We start from the raw sequence: 22,212 nt of genomic DNA on the forward strand, positions 1-22,212 counted from the left end.
CTCTTCACGCCCACACCCAATTAGAGCATTGGTTGGGAGCCCAAACGAGGATGGACCTGGTAGGAACAAAAGCGTGAAGTTATCTGAAATAGATAACTGGTAGGTAATCTTGACTTTTCTCCTAGGCACGAATACTAATGCACTTTCTCTGTCCTACTTTCTAGGGCAGTAGAAGACCATTTTTCCGGCAGCAACCACCGGAATCTTAGCCTTTTCTTTCTAAGCCAACAATTATCACCCACTGTGATAATTGCTACACACTTTAGCCTAGGATGGAAGAGAATAGAATTTATTTTAACGCTAGGTTTAAGTCATTCGACATCACTAGATGGAACTCGAGCAAGTCTGAATGGTATGAATGGGTTGAAAGAAGCAGAAAGATGATGACGAGGTCAGTTATGAGCAAGAAAGCTATGGAATGGATATGTTTCTGCCTGAGAGAGGCTTCAAAGGAGCACAAAAAGGAGACGAGAAGATGGAAACTAGCAGATAGAGAAGCAGATCTTTTTTGTACTAAGAAGCAAAATGAATATGGGAAATTTATGAGTGTGATAACCTTAAATAGTGGTGGAAGGTCGGGCTTAATCATACCGGAACTTGCATTAAATGCAGGGTGGGTGGATATTGCATTAAAGATTGAGAGATTCATTAAATGTCAGCAAAGAGAGAAGGAACATTCTTTCTCAAGGGTGACGGAGGAAGAATACTCTTATGCTGAGGCTGTCCAACAGAGTAAATGGGGGAGCAGTAATTTAAGAAGAGCCGAGGTAAACACCAAGAAAGGAAGCATTCTGATTACTAAGCCAGTAAATATTAAGGAGGAAGATCTCCTCAAGAGATGTCTTATAGGATATTGCACTGCAGGAAAGAAGGAGAAACCAACTCTGGCGGATATCAGGAGCTGGTCCTCAACAAACTGGAAAAAGGTCTTTGGAGTCAACATATATGAATTGAACAGCGAAATGTTCCTTTTCGAATTCCCCAATAGATACATGGCGGAATTGATCATCCAAGGCCAATGGAGGTGGAAGAGTAGCATATTTCATCTAGATTGGTGGAGTCCAACAACAGGTTGCACTCCTAGCCCCTCAACTGTGCGTGAAACTTGGATTAGAGTAGTGGGGATTCCATTGCATTTGTGGTCTAGGAAGGTCTTCCAAGAAATTGGGGATCTGTGTGGAGGTTGGATTGAGACAGAAGAAGAAACTGAGCTAAAAAACCACCTGAAGTGGGCAAGGATTCTGGTGAAAAACAACGGGAGAAACCTTCCGAAAGAGGTCTCTGTCGCTTGTGATGGAATTACATATTTTTTTCCAATTTGGGCAGAAAGCAAACCCAGATTCGAAATAAGGTCGGAAAGTGGAGGCATAGTCGCCGGGGAAGATGAGGTCTTTTGCCCAGGGAATAGATTTACCCAGAGGTCTGATGGCGTAAATATCTGCGACATAGTACCAAAATCCCATCCTTTTAGGGATTTTAGTACGTCGAAGCACGTGGGCTGTACTTCGACAGCTGGAAAGACAATGGGGAATGGAGCACGTGAGAGGCATGTGAGTTTTTTAAATGAGAGGGCTGAACTGGGCCCATCAGGAAAGCCCAAGAAGAATAACAATTCTAAATGGCCCAGTGGCCCTGATTTTGCAGCACATGTCATTTTTAATGATTTACAAGGGACAAAGATCGGCTACACAGAAACCCATAAATTGGCTGGTAACATAACAGCCTTGCACGTGTCCAATTCAGGCGAAGGAAAGCAGAACATGAACACAAAAGTCGTGACAGAGCTGCTGGAGGAAGAAATCAGGGGAGATTTGATGATAACGGGAGAGGAAGAACCTAACTCCATAGATAGGGGAGATGATAGAGAAATTACAAAATCAGGGGAGACTGGGATAGCAATACAGAGCTCAAACACAGAAATAGTTAATTGGGAGGTGGAGGAACCTGTACCAATTATGGTGCAACAACAACAAAGGGCACAAGATGTAGATAAAGCGAATTCAACATGGGTACAACAGAACTTGATAAAACTGGGGAAAATCTTTGGGATCGATTTCCAAGGGCATGAAGAGGAGGCAACAGAGTTACTGCTACAAATAGACAGTTGCAGACAAGCCAGGAGAATGGAGCAGGATACAGAAGTTAAGAAACTCAAGATCAAGGGTGCACAAGAACTTAAAAGTCTTGTAGCCTTTGATGTAAAATTTAAAAGTTCTGGAAGTAGGAATAAGGGGAGGAACACAATTTTCAACACATGATGAAGTTTAAGCTAATATCATGGAATGTTAGGGGATTAAACGATAGGGAGAAGAGAAGGGTTGTACATAGTTTGTTGTCTGGATGGAGAGCAGATATAGTTTGTCTCCAAGAAACAAAAATTGAAGGGGATATTTCAGAGATGGTAAAGCAGATTTGGGGAGGCAGGTGGATTAGATATGCCTGTCTAAAAGCAAGTGGAACAAGAGGAGGTATCTTATTGATGTGGGATGCGAGGGCATGGATGGGGGAGGTCTTGGAAATTGGTTCTTACACCATTACTTGTAAATTTGAATCACAAACCCAGAATTTTAGCTGCCATATATCTGGAGTGTATGCTCCTAACTGTTACAAGGAAAGGAGACTTGTATGGGAAGAATTGAGCTCAGTAAGGGGGTTGATGGAGGGACCCTGGGCAATGTGTGGGGACTTCAATGTATCTAGGTACATATCTGAGAAGAAGAACTGCAACAGAAGAACTAAGGGAATGAGAGAGTTTTCTGATTTCATAGAGGACATGGAATTAGTTGACATGCATTTAGAAGATGCTGCATACACATGGTTTAAGGGAGATCAACAAGAGGCAGCCTCCAGAATTGATAGAATCATGATTTCTAAAGAATGGGATGATACCTTCAACAATTTGAAACAGATTCCTCTTCAAAGGCTGGGCTCAGATCATATACCAATAGCGTTGATTACTGGTTGCTGGGAGAGGAATAAAAGCTACTTCAAGTTTGAAAATTGGTGGCTGCAGTCAGAAGGATTTGTGGATAGAGTTAGAGAGTGGTGGAGCTCCTTCAGTTACACAGGAAGACCTGATTATGTTTTGGCATGCAAACTTAAAGCACTGAAACTTAAGCTAAAGGAATGGAAACAAGAAGAGGGTGGAAATCTGGGCAGTCAAAGAAGGAGATTGTTAGAGCAGTTAGCAGTGTTAGATACAGAAAGGGTAAATAGAACTCTCACTGTGGAGGAAATGACAAAAAAGGCTGCAGTCTTAATTGAGTATGAAGAGCTAGTCAAGAAAGAGGAAGTTTCATGGAGACAGAAATCAAGAGTACTATGGTTGAAGGAGGGAGACAAGAACACCAAATTCTTCCACAAAATGGCAAATGCTCACAGGAGATATAACAATATAGATCAACTCATGATACAAGGAGAGGTTACTCAAGAGAAAGGCAGAATTGAAGGGGAGATAATAGCATATTATAAGAACCTGTATAGAGAAACACATCAATGGAGACCTTCTTATAATAATGTTGAATGTCCAATGTTGACTGAAGGGGAAAAAATGTCCCTGCAAGGCAGATTTGAGGAGAATGAAGTTCTAAATTGCCTAAAGCTATGTGCAGCCGATAAGGCTCCTGGTCCAGATGGGTACACAATGGGTTTCTTCATCAAGTGTTGGGATGTACTGAAGAAAGACATCATGGACACATTTCAAAACTTTTATGAGCAAGAAGTCTTCGAGAAGAGTTTTAACGCTACCTTCATTGCACTCATTCCAAAGAAAAAAGGAGCCAACGAGTTAAGGGACTACAGACCAATTAGCCTCATAGGGAGCATTTACAAAATACTCTCCAAAGTTCTCACAGAAAGGTTGAAAGTTGTGATAGACAGACTGGTGGACTCACAGCAAATGGCTTTTATAAAAGGGAGACAAATTATGGATGCAGTGTTGATTGCTAATGAAGCTGTAGATTCCAGGATTAAGCAGAAGAAACCTGGCATTCTATGCAAGCTGGACATAGAAAAAGCATATGATCATGTGAATTGGAAGTACCTTCTGAAGATTTTAGAGATGATGGGATTTGGACAAAAATGGTTGAACTGGATCAGCTTCTGCATTTCTACAGTTAGCTTCTCTGTTCTGATTAATGGGTCCCCTGCAGGGTTTTTTCAAACTCAAAGAGGACTCGGGCAGGGTGATCCATTGTCCCCTTTCTTGTTCTTAATTACTATGGAGGGGCTGAATAATATGCTCAAGACAGCAAATATGAGAGGATGGGTAAAAGGTTTTGATGTGGCTAGAGAAAATACAGAAAGCTTGGAGGTGACACATCTTCAGTATGCAGATGATACACTGATTTTTTGTGGAGCTGAGGAAGACCAATTGAAATACTTAAGGGTGATCCTGGTGCTGTTTGAAGGGGTATCCGGGTTGCACATTAATTGGACTAAAAGTTCTATGTATACTATCAATGAGGTCAACAACATAGACTTGTTAGCTTCAATTCTAGGGGGTGAAGTAGGTACTCTACCTACAACATATTTGGGTATGCCATTGGGAGCAAAATCCAAGTCCTTAGAAATTTGGAATGGTGTGATAGAGAAGTGTGAGAAGAAGCTGGCCAGATGGAAAACTCAGTACTTGTCAAGAGGGGGCAGACTGACCCTCATTAACTCAGTCCTGGATGCTCTCCCAACTTACATGCTGTCTCTATTCCCCATCCCACCAGGGATCACTAAAAGACTAGACAGCATAAGAAGGAAGTTCTTGTGGCAAGGAAACAAAGAGAATAGAGGCTTTCATCTAGTTAAATGGAATGCAGTGACAACTGGAAAGAAGAATGGTGGTCTGGGAATAAAGAATATGGAGCTACATGGCAAAGCACTCTTAATGAAGTGGTTGTGCAAATACTCAAATGAAAACCAAACACTTTGGAGAAGAGTGATAGGTGCCAAATATGAGAATGAAGATAGTTGGATGACTAAGATTGTGACCACACCTTATGGGATCAGTTTATGGAGGTCCATAAGAGCATTATGGGAGGAAGTTAAACCCAAATTCAAGATGAAAGTGGGGAATGGGAACAAGATCAAATTCTGGAAGGATGAATGGCATGAGAAAGGTAACCTGGAAACTCTTTTCCCTGATATTTACAATCTGGCAATGTTCCAACAAAGAACTATTGCAGAACTATGGACACCACAAGGGTGGAATTTCATCTTCAGGAGAGAACCAAATGACTGGGAAGTGATGAGGTTGGCAGAATTCCTCAACTTGGTTGGAAACTTTACTGGACTTCAAGCATATGAGGATACGCTTTGGTGGAAAGGCAACAATAAAGGAGAGTTCAAAGTGCATTCAGCTTACAGGCTGATGGATCAATCAAGCCAACAGAGTTCCATCTGGCCCTGGAAACAAATATGGAAGTGTAGAATCCCACACAAAGTCTCATGCTTTATTTGGCTGCTAGCTAAGGAAGCGGCCCTCACTCAGGATAATGTAATGAAAAGGGGGATAACCTTATGGTCTAGGTGTTTCCTATGTGGGGAAACCTTAGAAACTGTAAATCATCTATTTCTACACTGCAAATACACTCGGCAGCTTTGGAGGATTTTCTTGAGTCTTGAAGGCATATCCTGGACTATGCCTAGGAGAGTTACTGAGGCATTGTACAGCTGGGAGGAGTCAGGTGCCCTTGCAAAAGACAGAACTAGATGGAGAATTATCCCTGCTTCAATATGGTGGGCAATCTGGAAAGAAAGGAATTCCAGATGTTTTGAAGGCATAGAAAATAGTGTGCAGGATGTTAAACTAAACTGCATTTTGTTGTTATGTTTTTGGTGTAATCAATTATACTCAAATGACACTGCCTCTATAGTTGATGTTTTAGACTCATTATAGAAATAGAGTAGGAGTGTCTAGAGTGCATTTGTATATAAGGTTTGAGTACAACCCATGTACTCTTGTGATATAATACATCGTTACCATTTTCAAAAAAAAGAACTTGAAGAAAAATACATGGTTGGGGTTGGAACTAAGTGACTTGATCGGAGAAAAAAGAAGTCTCGAAAAAGTGGTCGGAAAGAGACTGATGCACCCATCGCGTGGTGTAGATCTTGCTGGAGAAGGCCACTTCCAGCGGCACGCAGAAGGTTTTCTGTTGGTGTAATTTTATGGGTTATGGTCACTAGTGGCTTGGGACTCCATGGTGGTGTGGTTTTCGTACAACTCTAACAGATATGGGGTGACACAAAACAACCCTATAAAGTCGCCGAATTTGATGCATCTTCTGTTCACTCGTTCAAATCATCTCGGTATCACTTTCCTCATCTTGTCCACTGAAGAGGCCACATCTATCTTATTTCGATATCCTCATTTCTAATCTTATTGCTCCTAGTATGACCACATATCCACCTCATTTACGCAACATGCATTTCTTGACATAGGAGTGCTTAACTGGCCAACACTTAGGCCCATACAACAATGTCAGTCTAATCACCACCCTATAAAACTTACCTTCGAGTTTCAGTGGTACCTTTTTATCACACAAGACTCGAGAGGCAACTCTCCAATTCATTCATGTCGCACCAATATGGTGTGTGATATCATCGTCGATGTCTCCACTCCCCAAGATTATAGACCCACGATATTTGAATCTATCTCTCTTGAGGATATTTTGTGTGTCAAGCCTCACTTCCACTCCTACCTCATGTATTGCATCATTGAATTTGCACTCCACATATTCCGTCTTAGTCCTGCTCAACCTAAGCCCTTTAGCCTCCAAAGTTTGTCTCCACACCTCTCACTTAGCATTCACTTAATTGCGTCTCATCAATAAGGACTATGTCATCCGCAAATAACAAACACCACGACACTTTATCTTGAATGTCTTGCATACATCCATCACCAAGGCAAATAAAAACGGCTAAGAGTCGACCTCGGGTGTAACCCCATCTCCACAGGAAAGTGCTTCAAGTCTCCTCTGAGTGTTCTTACCCGCGTTTTAGCTCCTCTGTACATGTCTTATATCACCATCTTTGTCCCTTAGTTCTACATACAATCGTTTAAGCTCTGTTGTTTGTGTTGCCTAACCGCTAACTTAGGCTCCATCTATGCCGTCTTATAAATTTCCTTATTTGTGTGCTTCTCCTTCTCGTCCTTGCATTCCACCAACTTTACATAAACAACCTTCTTTGCTTCCACTTTGCCTTGGACTTATCCATTCCACCACCAATCCCATCGGTGACCACCATAGTTACCCCTAGACACTCCTAGCACCTCTCTAGTTGCTTTCCTAATGCAACTAGCTATCTCATCCCACATGTAGTTCATATCCCCACTACTACTCCAAGACCCCATCTCTATCAACTTCTCTCCCATTTCCCAAGAGAGGGTAGGGGTTAAGTAACCCGATTTAATCTTTGGCCAGTCATATAACATCCTCTTCCTCCTCCAATGCATATTCTCCAACTCCTTCACCAAAAGCTTATGTGGAATAGTACGATTCTCACTCCAGATAACCTTGCAATCTTACAAAGGCCTCTATCACCCTTCCTTAAGAGTAAGTAATCTATTTTAGTTTTAACCACTACACCACAGAAGGTAACCAACTGCCTCCTTTGGAAAGCACGAGCTAGCTGTCACCAACTCAAAAGCTCTAGTAAAATCTAGGAGCGAGGTCCTACCTCTATTTCTATCCCGAAAACCAAAGCCTCTATGCACATCGTCAAAACCACTGGATGTTGCCCTGATGTGATCATTCAAATCTCGTCAATAAATATCTTCTCAGTAGGGGTGTGCATTTGGTTTTTCGGTTTGGTTTTTTTGGTTTTGAAGAAGTGTAACCCACAATCCGAACCAAAATAAATTTTGTTTGGTTAGGTTTTTTCTTTTCAGTTTGGTTATTCGGTTATGTCAATAATTAGAAACATAATCAAAGTTATATTTGCAATTTGAAAATGAATATATATATATATATATATATATATATGGTTTTTTCGATTATATTTTTCTAAATCCGAAACCAAACCAAAAAACCAAACAAAGTAAATTATTAATCCAAAACCAAACTAAAAAATCAATCCAAATTAGAATTCAGTTCGATTTGGTTTTGTTTTTCGGTTTACTTCTCAGTGTACCCCTCACCACCTCATCCAAGCCCACCTGAGGCGCGTAAGCACTAATATTGTTCAAAGTAAACCTTCCAACGACTAGCTTAATCGTCCTCATCCTATCATTGATCCTCCTAACCTCCACCACTTGCTCCCTAAGGTCCTCGTTTACTAAAACGCCTACTCCATTCCTATCTCACGAGCCTGAATACAACAACTTAAAACCATCAACATCCCAAGCCTTGGTACCTACCCATTTGGTCTTCTGGACACATGCTATATTAATCCTCCTCCTTTTAGAATCTTCACTAACTCTATGGACTTCCCTGTCAAAGACCATATATTCCAAGACCCTATTCTCAATATAGGAGAACCTTTAACCCACTTACTGCCCCTTCCCCTCAATCCCAGCTTCAACTGTAGACATGACCCTAATCTATCATCGTTCACCGAAGCCACCAAATAAGGTGTAACTACAAAGGAATTTACCAAGGGATACTAAATCAAGTGTATAGTCTGAAATGCAAGATAACAAGCAATAATTCCAAATTATACTGTAAATCAGGACGAAGCAAGTAAGAACCCGAACTGTACCGCAAATCAATAAAAGAAAACAATGATACAAAGTATGCTATGGGAGAAAGAGAATATAGATCAAGAAATTGGAGACAGGATCACTATACTGTGAATGCAACCCAATCTTGAAGAAAACAAGAAACTTAGAACCAACGAGAAAACGGAACAATACAATATATAATATATACAGTAACAGTAAGCAAAATTTTTATATGCAATAAACAGTAGGCAAAACGTGAGAACAGGGACTGGGATTGACTAAAATAAAGCTATGAAGGAACACCAAATCAACACCAACAACAACAAATCAACAAATCGAAGAACAAATACATCCATTTTAGCTCAACTTCTTCATTTAAATACTACACATCAAAAAACACCATTATACGCTCCAAGTGATAAAATCCATATTAAAAGGCAATTAAAAGTACTAAATGTGAGGCAAATAATGACTAGATTACTCATATGTTTGGCCTAACATCAATTACTAACTCTTACATTACAGTCCCCGCATTAGTAATCCGTGTATTGCCGATCCCCTCATAACTTGTTTGTAAACCAAGTGACCCCTTAATGTTACTGTATAATATGGAAAGAGAAAAACAAAAGAACATTTGGAAGATAGAGAGTGACTTTGTATATTTGAGGAGTAGCCTCTTGTTTTTGGTTTCCTCTTGGTGCATGCATGATGTCTCGGGTTCTATTGATTATTGTATGTCCTTGTAGTGAACCATATTATTTTGTATGTCTCTGTACTTCTTGGTATACAGTCAGTGGTGGATCTACAGTGATAATTATGGATTTTACCGAACTCATTCATTTGGCTCAAACTTTATATACACATGAAAAATTGTAAAGAAGCAGATAAATATGTTGCATCTACAACTTCTGAGAGTGATAAGTTCAGTTGCAAAAATCATTGGGTGAAAGAAAGTTAATACAATTTCTGACCTATAATGCATCTACAACTTCTTTCTGTTTTCTTATCTACAGTGCATGCCGTTAATTTACTCTTGCTGCACATTAGTGCTTGCATGAATTTTGGAATGCAATATCTTGACCCTGTAAAACCTTTTTTTAAAGACCACTAGTAGCTTGTTTTCGTACACCTATGAAATTATGCACTTGTTTTGTTGTAGTTTCAAATGAGCCTGCTTTGATTTACCTTTATGAAGCACAATTGACTGTGTTTCACCATCCAACGAATTGCAATTGGTTGGAAGTAAGAGTAATTAAAAGAAATAAAGGATGAATAAGTAACATCTAGTTCCAAAGAAGCACAATAAAGTAAAATAAACTGAAATAAGGACAATAAACATCTGGATAAGTAGTTATCTATAGTCTCCCACTTTACTTGAGCTCTCCCTTTAGAGTTTTAAAAGCTTCGTTTGTTGCACCACAATGCTCATTAGTGGAGTAAGTGCCCTTGTGCTTAGAGATCCCATTTTCCTCTTTGTGAACTCTGTGGTTTTGGGGCCTGTATTTACATGTAATGATGCTGTAGTCATTTATGTCCAACTAGGATAGATGTGTCAGGAGGGAAAGGAGAATTCCCTTCTTCACACCTTCCTTTCTTTTGCAGATAAACATCATTTTGCATCCTGTAGCTAGTAAGATGATAGTGAAACTGAGTTCTGTTGTCAAAACTATTAGATGATTAATCTCAAAATTTCAGGTTCAGAAGTATGTGGAAGGATTATGTTGGGTTTGCCGGTATTACTACCAAGGTGTTTGCTCGTGGCAATGGTTTGTTGTTTTCCTGGATTTAAATAAATAGTATTTTCTACTTCATCTTTATGCCTTTCTTCGTGTAACTATTGCTTCATTGAGTACATTGTGGTAAATAGATGGAGCGGCTGTTTTATGCATGCAGTGTGCTACATATATGATGTTGATTACTGTTTGACAATTGTACTTATCCTTGTAGGGATGCTCTGTATGACTCCTTTTTTGTTTTTTTTGTGATCAAGTGAACAATTTCATTAATCAACAAGGACAAAATTAGCCGCATACTAGAGGTATACCAAAAAGTGAAGAACCTACAGAAAGAGATGGTTATCTACAAAAGACGCCCATTGCTCTTTACAACCAGGAGCTACATGGGTGCACAAACATTAAATAAGGGATCAGAAACACTTACCCAAACTCATTTCTACCCTTTTAAATGCTCTCCTGTTTCTCTCTCCAAATAATCCACATCAGAGCTACAGAGCAAAATTCCAGGCCCTGCGCGTTTTCCTTATTCTTCCAACTTTCCTGTTAAACAACAAGTCCTTAACAGATCTAGGCATCACCCATGAAATACAAAACCAACTAATAATATCCCACCACAGTTTTGTGGCCAGGCTGCAATATAGAGGAAGATGATCTCTATCTTCACCCGCCTCCTTGCATAAGCAACACCTCCTTTTGTAGTATACTAGTCAAATTTTTTATTATCCATTTAGTCATTCTTTTCTTTTTGTAAATTGGGTGTGAGGGGCTTGGGGTCTAGGGGGGACCTCTCTTCTTCCTACTTTTTATGCTTCATTATTGTGTCGGAAGTGTTTTTTTGGTGATAATGGTAGTTTCTAAGTCAACTTGCGAGCATCAGCTAGTGTATTTTTTGGGATTTCAATCCTGGTCTAAGATTTGTATCCACTTAATTGACCACTAGGCAATGCCACTCCATACAATTATAACAACAACAACATACTCGGTATAATCCCACAATAGGGGACAAGACCACTCCATACTTGATTCAAAATTATCGGCTAATTCCATTTTATATGGCAGCGTTAGATTCGACACAATTGAAAATGCTATTTTACTTGATTGATTGTACTAGTGGTAGTGGAAAACATATTAAAGTAATGTGTGAGATTAGTTTGGTAGAGAAAACATCACATCAAAGTTCAAAAATTGAATAATAAAAGTGAATTTGAATTCTCAAAAGTTTTGAAAGTCGTAATGTATAATACAATTAGTGGCATGGTGTCAAACATTTTTGGCTGTCCCAGAATCGGAAGAGTTCATATTAATTGGGATAGAGGCAGAATCTTAGTTACTCTAAACATTTCTTTGTCCTTTCTAATTTTCTGATGGTTCAAGTGGAAATGTGCACTTATGACATCACTTTTCTTTTTTAGGTTTTACCCGTATCATTACGCTCCATTTGCTTCTGATCTCAAAGGTCTAGCAGACTTGGAAATTACTTTTTTCCCAGGGGAACCATTTAAGCCCTTCGATCAGCTAATGGGTGTTCTACCAGCTGCAAGGTTATCTTTAGGCTCTTTATACTCTGTATTGAAGGAAATTTCAAAGGAAACATCTTTTATACTGTGTTGACTATTTCTCTAAGTTGGTGGTTATTTGTATTTGTCTCCCTCTTCACCTGTCCTGCAGTGCAAAAGCTCTTCCTGAAAAGTACAGGATGCTAATGATGGATCCTTCATCACCAATTTCTGATTTTTACCCAACAGGTGTGATGTCAACATTTTACTGTAGTTCAGTTTACTATATTTCTCTTATGTTCCGAAGTCAATCATTCATCATAAATTCTTTTGTGAATGCAGATTTTGAACTTGACATGAATGGGAAGCGTTTTGCATGGCAGGTAGTTTCACAACAATTTTCGTAGGTTAAGTGGTTCTCGAGATGATTGTAGATGTTCACTTATTTGAAAGTTTGATATCTCTGAACTACTTGTTATTTCCTCTGTGAAATAGGCTGTTGTAAAATTGCCGTTCATCGATGAGAAAAAGTTACTTGCTGAAACAAAGAAGCTTGAAGACACGTTAACGGTATGAAAACAAAAAAAATTTTTAGACCTTTTACTGTCTTGGGTCTTGTTGTTAATAGTATCTACTTTTAAATTTGTAAAGATGGTGAACTTGATTGCCTTAAGAGGATAAAAGAGAGTAGTTTAAGTACAACTAGTTTTTCCATCTTCAATTTATGTTGCCTCCGTTTTGGTTACTCTGATTATTCCGTCCTTGCTATAAGCATCTTTTTCACGAGACACATGCAGTTCTAGTAGTGTTTTTTTCTCTTTTTCAATAAGCTAAATAATTTTATTGACAATTGTGGAAATTCTGTGTACAAGCCATATAGAGAACCTACACCAAAATATGGGTCTCGACAAAGAGATCCAATCCTCTATACAAATGGGGACATCATAAGTAAGAGATCCAATCCTCTATACAAATGGGGACATCATAAGTAAGAGATCCAATCCTCTATACAAATGGGGACATCATAAGTACACCAAAAAGAAACTAGAGACAACTTACTAGTTTGCATTTTTACAAAATCTTGTTCCAACCCTTCACAAGCCCTCATTTCTCTCTTTCCAAATAACCCACATGATTGCTAAGGGGGAAACACTCCAAGCCCTTGGTCTTTTCTTCCCCCTCTTGTTGGTCCAACTTTGTAAAACCTCCTTCACTGGGCATCACCCATTTCATCCAAACAAATTAAGAACCACCCTCCATGACTTATTAGCCTCTTTTTAGTGCAATAGAAGATGATCTACATTTTTGCTCGAGCTCTTACACATGAAGCACCAACTTGATCCTCTTCTTTATCAGATTTTCTGCAGTTAAGATCATATCCCTTGCTGCCAACCACACAAAAAAATACACCACCTTGGTGCTCTAGGTGTCCGAATGGAGTCATGAGGGAAAGTGCATTCCCCTCTCACCAATAAAAACTCAGTGAACAAACCATTTACACTCACCCGCCAATTCCAAGCATCTAAAATGTTTGCTGGATTATCCAGCCCAGACAAAATCTCAGTCAATTTGTGAAATTCTTCCATCTCCCATTCCTGAAGGTTCCTTTTGAATCTCAAATCCCAGTGAATTACCCCCTTGTGTGACATACGAATCTGCTGAACCGTCATCTCTCTTTGGCAAAACACTCGGTATATGTTAGGGAAGACTTCCCTCAACTCTCTCCCCCCACCACTTATGTGCCCAAAAGTTAATACTGCTTCAAGTTCTAGTAGATTTGATTGACGAATAGTTGAATTGAGACTTGGATGTTCCTCTCTCTCTCTCTTTTTGAGATTAAGGTAACCATTTGTATTAATAAAAAAACGATGCTCAGTTGTCTAACTTCACAAACATTGAGAAGTATAAGGGTTGTCCTACTCTCCTGTCCAAAACCCATAAGCTTATGTATTGCTCCACTAAAAAAATACAAACTAAAACAATGTAACCTATTTTTCTTGATTTGGGATTGGTAGTGTCTTCAAAATGAACTGCATAATCACTTTTTGCTATTGGTGTAGTTCGGAGTATATAGATGACCCTATAGCGGTTAGAGATATCCTAGGTCCTTTGTAAGATGAAGTAGGATCTAGTTTAGTTTTGTTTTAAGTACACGCAATTGTATGTAGCTCCATGATGTAAATTTGGGATCCCAGCCTTTAGTGCTAAATATTAATACACAAAACTGTTACCTTTGTCAAAAAAAAAAAATATCTTGAGTTCCTCTCTTTCCTAACTATCCGCCAATTGCAAGCAGGAATGACCTACCATCAATCCTCTTCACTGCTTCTCCCCACATTCTTCCAATTGCTCAGAAGTTCTAGGGTGGAGCTAGGCATAACACATTTTATCCCCAATATACAAAAGAACAGAACACGTGCCATAGATTTATAGTTGTCTTACAGTGTAGGAGAAGTGCTCATTACTTTCACTTTTCTGTTCATATGATAGATATCTTGAACAAATGTGAAACCCACTTCTTTGTAAGTTTTCTTGAGCTAGGCATGCTTTGCTTACCACCAAACAGACAAAACAAGATATCTTCACTGGAATTTTAACTCCGCAAATAAGTTTCCAAGGCCAAATCGCAATCTGATGGCTTCTGTGGTTCATATGCCAGTAAACAGACTTCACTGAAAATTTTCCTTTGCTGTTCAACATCTATTTAAGTTTGTTTCACATCTCAATTGTACCACCAATGGCTGAAGCATTGAGGTAAACCTCTAAATTTCCCAATCATTGAGAGCTCTTCTGAAATTCAAATCCCAACCTTATTAACTCCAGATTTTATCTATCTTAGCATGAATTTGGAAACTCAGTAAATATAGATCAAGGAAGGTGCACTTCAAACCATTAAGACCAATCCAGTGATCCTTCCAAAAGTCAGTCTTTCTCCCACTACCCACGATGATCTTCACTTTGCCCAAAAATTCTTGCCACTGATTTCTAATGGTTCTCCTCACACTGCTTCCATAGGATCTTCTGACTTCTTAGGTTATTGACAACGTAGTGCAAACGACGGGTAGCAATTGGCCAATTGCCATATGAAGAAGGCGACTGCGATGGGAGACGAAGGTGATGTGGGTTTTCCATATGAATGTAGAGCATGCAAAACAATTCAGACAATGTTAGCAAGATGTAGCTCTAGCTAGGTTAGCGTAGCGCTTGCCAGAATTCAGGTTACGCAGGCGAGCAATAGTACAAGCTATCTAACACGTGGGCGAGATTGAAGGGGTCTTGCGCATCCTTTGGATTATTGCAAGCCCAACCTTCGACCCCTTCGTTGAAAACTTCTTATTTGTTCAAAACTTCAACTACTCTCGGGGCTTGCTGCATTTAGGCATAAGAAGCTCCACTCGGGGAAAGAGTGCTTCATTTTAGATCAATCCTTCGCCGCAATAGCTTCGGTTCACCCCCTCAGTGAAAAACGGTAATACGCCCTAAGGAAGTCCTACCACCAGACTTCCTTGTACTCGAAGTGAATTGCCTAAGTTCTCCAACAGGGTTATAATAATTTACGAGAAGTGATTGGGTGTATTTTATGTGCCAATTGCCATTTAGCTAATAAACCTGTGGAGATTGAGGTTCCATAGAACCATGCATTCCTCACGGATTAGGTTCTTGTGTGTCCGGTATCTGATCAGATCTATCAGCAGCTGGTTTAAGAAACAATAAGTTAAGCAAGGTCTAGGAAATTGATAAAAGAACCTGATCAAAGTCTGTCTTGTATTCAATTCCGTGGTCGGAAGAATTTCTTTCTGTGAGTTATCTTTCCCTTCTCTCTCTTCTCTTAGCAAATGTAGGTTCAAGTCAAACTTTTGGCTTGCGGGATGCAATGATTTTCCATTCCATATTTCTGTGTGATGAAATTTCTCCATAGTGCCAAATCATTTGTTGAACTTCCATAGCCTTTTTGCGGAAAACTTCTATTGTGTAAACTCAGATTCTTAATACCTATAGTGCCCTGCTTCTTGCTTAGAGTCACGACTTCCCATTTCACTGGATTGATACTTCTGTTCACCTTGTTGATCTCTCCTTAGCTGTCTAATTTATTTTCTACCCTTCTTCTTGAAATTGTAAATGCAAGCATCATGTAAGTGAGGAGAGCATTCAAAACTGAGTTAATTGGTGCCAATCTTCATTATCTTCAAAAAACAAATTTTCTTCAAAAAATAGGTGTTAATCTTCCTTCTAAGAATAAATACTGGATTTTTCACCTTGCTAACTTTTTATCACATCTCTCAGTAACCACATTGCATATCTTTTTTGACTTAATTCTTAGCCCCAAGGGCATCCACAAATATTTTGTTGGAAAAGTCCCCACGTGGCAGCCTACTATGTTGGCCGGATATAAGGACATTTTGTTCCGGTTAACATGTTAGCCAAAAAGAGATTAAAAAGTAGACAGGATTAGGGCTGGGCATGGTATGGTAAATATCGAATTACCATGCCGAAACCGAAACTTTGATCCTGCGGTTTCGATATTATGGTATTTGATATGCATAATGTCTCCTTGGAATATTTTTCCTCTAATGAAATAGCTGTGTACATATTCTTAGAAAGGATATAGAATCAAAATACATAATTACAAGAATAAATCAAACTATACTATATTTACAGGATCCTAGAATATTCTAGAAGATCTTCAAGATTCTAACAAACTGCATACAGTTTTATAGCTTTCCCATGTTCCATCGAAATTACTACGGCAGAATGCTGTATGTTTCACCATGGCTATCTCTGATTGTCTCCATTTGTGTGGCGCTAGAATTCACGGATCGTAGTATTTCTATTTGTTGCACTATTTTAACCTAAATAGCTGCTTAAAGATGCAATGGTTGTAGTTTAACATGAATGTTCATTGTTATTTTTCAACGTATTAGTCCTTAAACAATTTGTTTTTACCTTCCTTTGTTGTCCATAAGCAAACAATGATTTCAAACATTTAAGAGGATTTTTCATGGGAGTTTAGTGTGGTCATGAGTATCCATTGATCCCTTTTGTTTTCCCAGAGCTTAACTGTGGTAAATGCTGGAAGGTGTATAATTGTAATGCATATTAGAGTTGTTCTTTTGTCATTCTCATTTTGTATTTTTACAGGACACGGAGCAACTAAGGAACAGTGTAATGTTCGATTTGCTCTATGTTCATCATCACCATACTTTGGCCCCATATATCATTTCGTACTATCATCACAATGTTATGATTCCCTCCGGGGCCCAAAGGCCATGGATAATTGATCCAAATTTGAGGTTGGTAATCTGGTCTACTGCTGAAATTTTCAACCTTTTTTTATGCCAATTGTTTGCTAGTTCCTCAAGCTCTCCTTTGTTCCCTTTTCCACAGCGGTGGGATGAACGGATTCATTTGGTTATCTGAGAGGAATGGCCTGAGAGAGAGGATTCCTTCCCCACTTAATGGATTGGAAGATATCTTAAATAATAAGATTCTGTGAGTTCCTTTGTGGCAATTCTGGACCTCTACCCTTCTTTCAAATTGTGACTGACATGTTCAATATTTCAATTGTTTGAGGAAGTACCTCTTTTACCTTCTTTTTTCTTTTATGGCCAGAAATATTACCTTTCTGAATCCAGCACCTCATAAGCACATTCCGCGGCCTCCAGAAGGAGTATTTATGCCCAAAAAGGTTTGTGAAGGATCCATGATTTGTTTAGTTGCTGTTGTACATTTGTGAGCATTCTTAAACAATAATAACCAAATCATAAAACTGCTTAACCATTAATTTCATGACAGATATATATAATCTAACAGGAGTATGTGCTGTAATTAGTTTTTCAGTTTCTTTACTGGAATTATCGTGTATCTTAGTAAATTGGGTTCTACTTCCAAATTGATCTAGTTAGTGTTGTTATTTAGGTGGTGTTTCCTGCTATTGATTAGCGTATGCCCTCCACTTTTTTACATTAAAGACAAGCCTACTCTTTGAGCTTTTCCTAGTGTAGATGCTTGAGTTTATTTCATTCTAATATTTCTTCAATATGAGTTAATCGGCAGTTCATTTTTTCATGTATTTTGACACACATCTTTTGCCATTAAAGGTCCAATGCCTGGTTGAATAGGCTGCATTGCTGCTTCTCTCTGCACATTTATCTGATGTCATTATTATAAAATTTGTACTGCAAAATGTTGTATTTTGTCATATGCATACTTAAATTTTTTTCTTGAGTTATAAAGACATTTAGACACATTATTTCCAAATCAATGTTTACTTATAAATTTGTATATTATTTCAATACACTTTTAAATGGAATCTTTTAAGCTAAAAAAATCTTGTTTGAGTATCTCAAATGAAGTAATATTTTACGAAGAGAAATTTAATTTTTTCTCCAAGAAAAATTTATGTCAAACACAATTTCATCTTCTTTTCAACTTTAACTCCAAGCATTTTATTTCAAACTCCAGCCTCGTTGTCCAAACAAAACTATTTGAAATAGATAAGTAATATACATATTTGTAATTAACAACTGTAATTTTTTTTCTTTGTTGGTTAAAGTTATATATTTTTCAAATGTTAAAAGGTGCTTTTAAAGCTTTAACATGTGTATTTCACATTATTAGGAGTGCTGATGTTTATGAAAGAAAAGGGTAACTATGAGGAAAAAAAAAGGAACTGACACAATGATGACAACAGTATAACTCCAAATTCTCCTTCACTTTGCATTTGTTTCTCTTTTTTGTTCCTCTCAACTCTTTTTTTTCTTTGTGATTTTTGATAGCTTGTGCAGAATATTACTCCCTATACTTCACCAATATTGGAAAAGAAATAGGAAAAAAAATAGTTTATTATGTGAACCATTCAGTGTCATGCAATAATTGAAAAAGAATTCATAAAAGTATGCATAAAATTGTCAAGAAATGAATTATTCAAAATTTATATGCTTGAGAAAGACTAAAAATTTATACCCTGGGAAAATTTATTTGGTGGACAATCTGGAAAGAGAGAAACAGGAGTTTTGAAAATTGGCAGAATAGCTTACAGAAGATCAAGATGGACTGCTTAGCTCTTTTCTATTTTTGGTGTAAACTTCCATGTTGGAGGTCTCAAGTTCGAAACCCCTTGCCAGCGAAAGTAAGGGGTTTTGCCTTCTGGGTTGAGCTCGTCGCACCGGGCTTGCCTAGTGCGGGTTACCTCTCCTATGTGGTTTGCGAGCTATTGCATAGGAGTGGGGGTTTTACCCTGTGCGCACCCAAAGGGTAGCGGCTGCGGGTTTCCCTTGTCATAAAAAAAAAAGATATATTAACTCGGACAGAAGACATCTTTGATGTGCTAGATTGTTTATAGGCAGCAGTTTAGACTAAGACTATTTTATTCTGTAAGTTGTAACACTTTTGAAGGGGAACTACACTTTTGTTGTAGTATACCTGTGGATATATAGACTAAAGTTACCAGTTTCAAAAAAAAAAAATTTATACCCTGTGCGCTCCCAAAGGGTAGCGGCTGTGGGTTTCCTTGTCATCAAAAAAAGAAAGACTAAAAATTTATTTTTATAAGACTAAATGTTGTCAATTCAAAATCAAAACTCACTCTCCCCTCAAATTGTAACAAATATATTCATATGATTCTTCAATAAAACGTTTGAAGTTATCTATCTCAGTGGTAAAGGTATTTTACCGTTTTTGTTTAAATCCAAGTCACAATTTTGTTACTACTTTGAATTTTGTAAAATACAAGGAAGGAAGGGGGTGTAATCTGGCCTTCTTATATAGTGAGAGCATTTGACATGGAAATTTAATATCTACAAAAACAAAAGTAGGTAATAATGTTGGGAATGCATGGTGGTTCATAGCCCATGTTGCTAGGCCTTCTCTTCTTGACTCGGAATATTGATAGTTTCCATCTTTCTTCATTGAGCAGTCCTTTAGCTTTACCAGAAGGGTGTCAAAAATAGTGTAAATATAACTTCCTCCAGTTGGTAAAGAAGACATCATGTCTGCAAAGGATTTAGAAAATAGCCAAGGAAAAAGGATAATAGTTTGGTGAAAGAAAATTAATATTTCAGATCTGATGAAGTGTTAATAAAGAAGATTGAAGCTGGACCAGAAACAAAGAAGAAGAAGATTGAAGTGTGAGAGAGTGTCATATGAAGACCAAAGTGATACCTATTGAAATGTCCGTGGATATTCTTGTTCCAGTTTTATTTTTATTTTTCTGGTGCGATTCCAAATGAACTTGTGCTAGTTTCAATTTATCAAAATGGTGCAACTAAACAGTGGCAACTATTCAGAAAAGGAAAATAGACATATGTATCCATTTGTAGGTTTTTAAAATAAAGGTATTTAGATAAATAATAAGCGAATATAGGTAATTTAACTTTTAAGTATTGGAGTTCCTGCTTTTAATATGAAAAATATAGATTGTGAATGCAGCTTTTTTTAACTTTGTGCTGCAGATGTTGAGAGCTGTTGATATAAAACCTTTTCCTGTATTATGGCATGAAGATCATGGAACCCGGCGCCATCTAGGCAAAGATAGGTAAAAATCTGACCTCCTTATTCATGTCTTGTGGTATTTGGGTGTCTTTGCTTTTCAGTATGTTAATCTACAACAAGTAACAACAGAAATTGTCTTGCAAGTAATGAGCTTGTGAATGTACTTTCTTCATACAAATAATCAACCGATGATATGCATGGCTTATCTTGTATTTTATGCAGGGGTTCTGTACCCGGGGCAATAGCAGGGCCTTCACTGGGAGAAGCAGCACATCGGTTGCTTAAGAACTCATTGAATATCAAACCTGGTGGAACTAATTTTGGAGTGTTGGATCAATCATATTCTCGAAATATTCCGGGCAACCATGTTTTGAATAGGCCAAGGCCAGCTGGACCATCTGGCTATGAAGGTGGATTCTATGATCAAATGAGTCGTAGGAATTCGTCTCCGAATCACAGGCCACGATTTCCTGGACCCTCTGGACATGCAAGTGGTTTCTTTGAGGACCCTTCTTATATCCCTAGCAATTTTATGCCTCGTGGTGCATCTGGGAACCCCAGATATGCTCCATCCCCTTATGAGTTGCAAAATACTAGGCAAAATTTCAGGATGCAAGATAGACATTCATATCAAGATCAGTATCATAGCATGAGAAATGAAATGTCAGTGTTGACAATCGAAAGTGGTGCAAGAACAAGACCTTATTCGACTGTGGCAAGAATGCCAAATTCTGGACAACTATCTAACGTCTGCCCACCACCTCCATTCACACAAAATGTGGGTCCTCTTCCTTCACCTCCTCTGCAGTGGATTAATAAACCTGCAAGGGGAGCTACAGCAACGTACTCAAAGCATCAAGAAACTTCAAAAGGGCCGGCGTACGACAAGCAAGTCAAGCAGGTTTACCAGATCAAAAGCCGGCCAACTCAAGAGTCCCCAAGTAGCGAAACACAACAGTGATATTTGAGTTATTTTGAGCTTTGCTTTTCCTGTTGATAGTCAATCTCATAGACATAGTGAGAGGATATCTGGATCCTCCCGTGAAGTATTTATCTATTCTTCTTAACATTATTGATGCAGTATTTTATAATTAGTTGTAGCAAATATGGTGGAGTCTGTTCACGCTCCCCATATTTTGATAGTCCAGGTCTGGGTAGTATGTTGTACCAAATGACTTGAAGAGGTCGAGTAATAGATTTTGTTGCCTTGCTCTTGTTGACTATTAGTATATTGGCAAAACAAGTTGTGCATGGGTTTAGGAGATGCAAAGAATCAGCAAGGTATGAATTGTCATTTTCTCTTTGGTTTCTTTTCTGAAGACATTTGTAAGATGTGTATTTGGTCTTCCTCTCCCTTCACCCCCCATAATTCCCAAAACTACAATGGTCTGTAGCAGTGTTCTGTCAAATTATTCCTTCATATTTCAGCATCCAAAACAAAGAAATACCATAATTAATGGATTCTTCTTTGTTTCCCCTAGCCACTGCTCGATCAGGTGTCGCAACTGGCTGTTCACATAGGAGTACCCCCTTAATTGTTGGGATATATACTATTAATCATGTGTTTAGATATAGTATTTATTATAGAATAATTATTTATTCAATTTTAATAGATTATTTATTCGTTTATGGTCTTTGTTTACTTATATAGTAGATGATTTAGTGTATATAGTTTTAGCTTATACACAGAAGATTAAATCATTGGTTCTTATAAGTATAAAGTTTTTCATTCACAATCTATAATGGGAATTGGGCATGCCATCAGTACGATTGTAGCATAAGATTATATGTAACTTATCTTGATTACGGGAATGATATAGTTCCAACTTCTTGT

At 38.2% G+C, this 22,212-nt stretch overlaps 1 protein-coding gene across 1 annotated transcript in view; it reads left to right on the forward strand.

Moving 5' to 3' along the window:
* The window catches only part of LOC125856825 (5'-3' exoribonuclease 4), a 41,338-nt gene extending 19,486 nt beyond the window's left edge, over positions 1-21,852 (forward strand). The window contains exons 14-23 of the mRNA XM_049536469.1: positions 10,352-10,422; positions 11,805-11,933; positions 12,061-12,137; positions 12,231-12,271; positions 12,384-12,458; positions 17,028-17,179; positions 17,274-17,378; positions 17,499-17,574; positions 20,339-20,421; positions 20,601-21,852. Coding sequence (XP_049392426.1) covers positions 10,352-10,422; positions 11,805-11,933; positions 12,061-12,137; positions 12,231-12,271; positions 12,384-12,458; positions 17,028-17,179; positions 17,274-17,378; positions 17,499-17,574; positions 20,339-20,421; positions 20,601-21,339 — 1,548 coding nt within the window. The 3' untranslated portion in view covers positions 21,340-21,852. The remainder of the gene's footprint in view (positions 1-10,351; positions 10,423-11,804; positions 11,934-12,060; positions 12,138-12,230; positions 12,272-12,383; positions 12,459-17,027; positions 17,180-17,273; positions 17,379-17,498; positions 17,575-20,338; positions 20,422-20,600) is intronic.
* The last annotated feature ends 360 nt before the right edge of the window (positions 21,853-22,212 follow it).

Source organism: Solanum stenotomum, chromosome 2, assembly GCF_019186545.1.
Source record: "Solanum stenotomum isolate F172 chromosome 2, ASM1918654v1, whole genome shotgun sequence".
In the NCBI taxonomy this organism is placed as follows: Eukaryota; Viridiplantae; Streptophyta; class Magnoliopsida; order Solanales; family Solanaceae; genus Solanum; species Solanum stenotomum.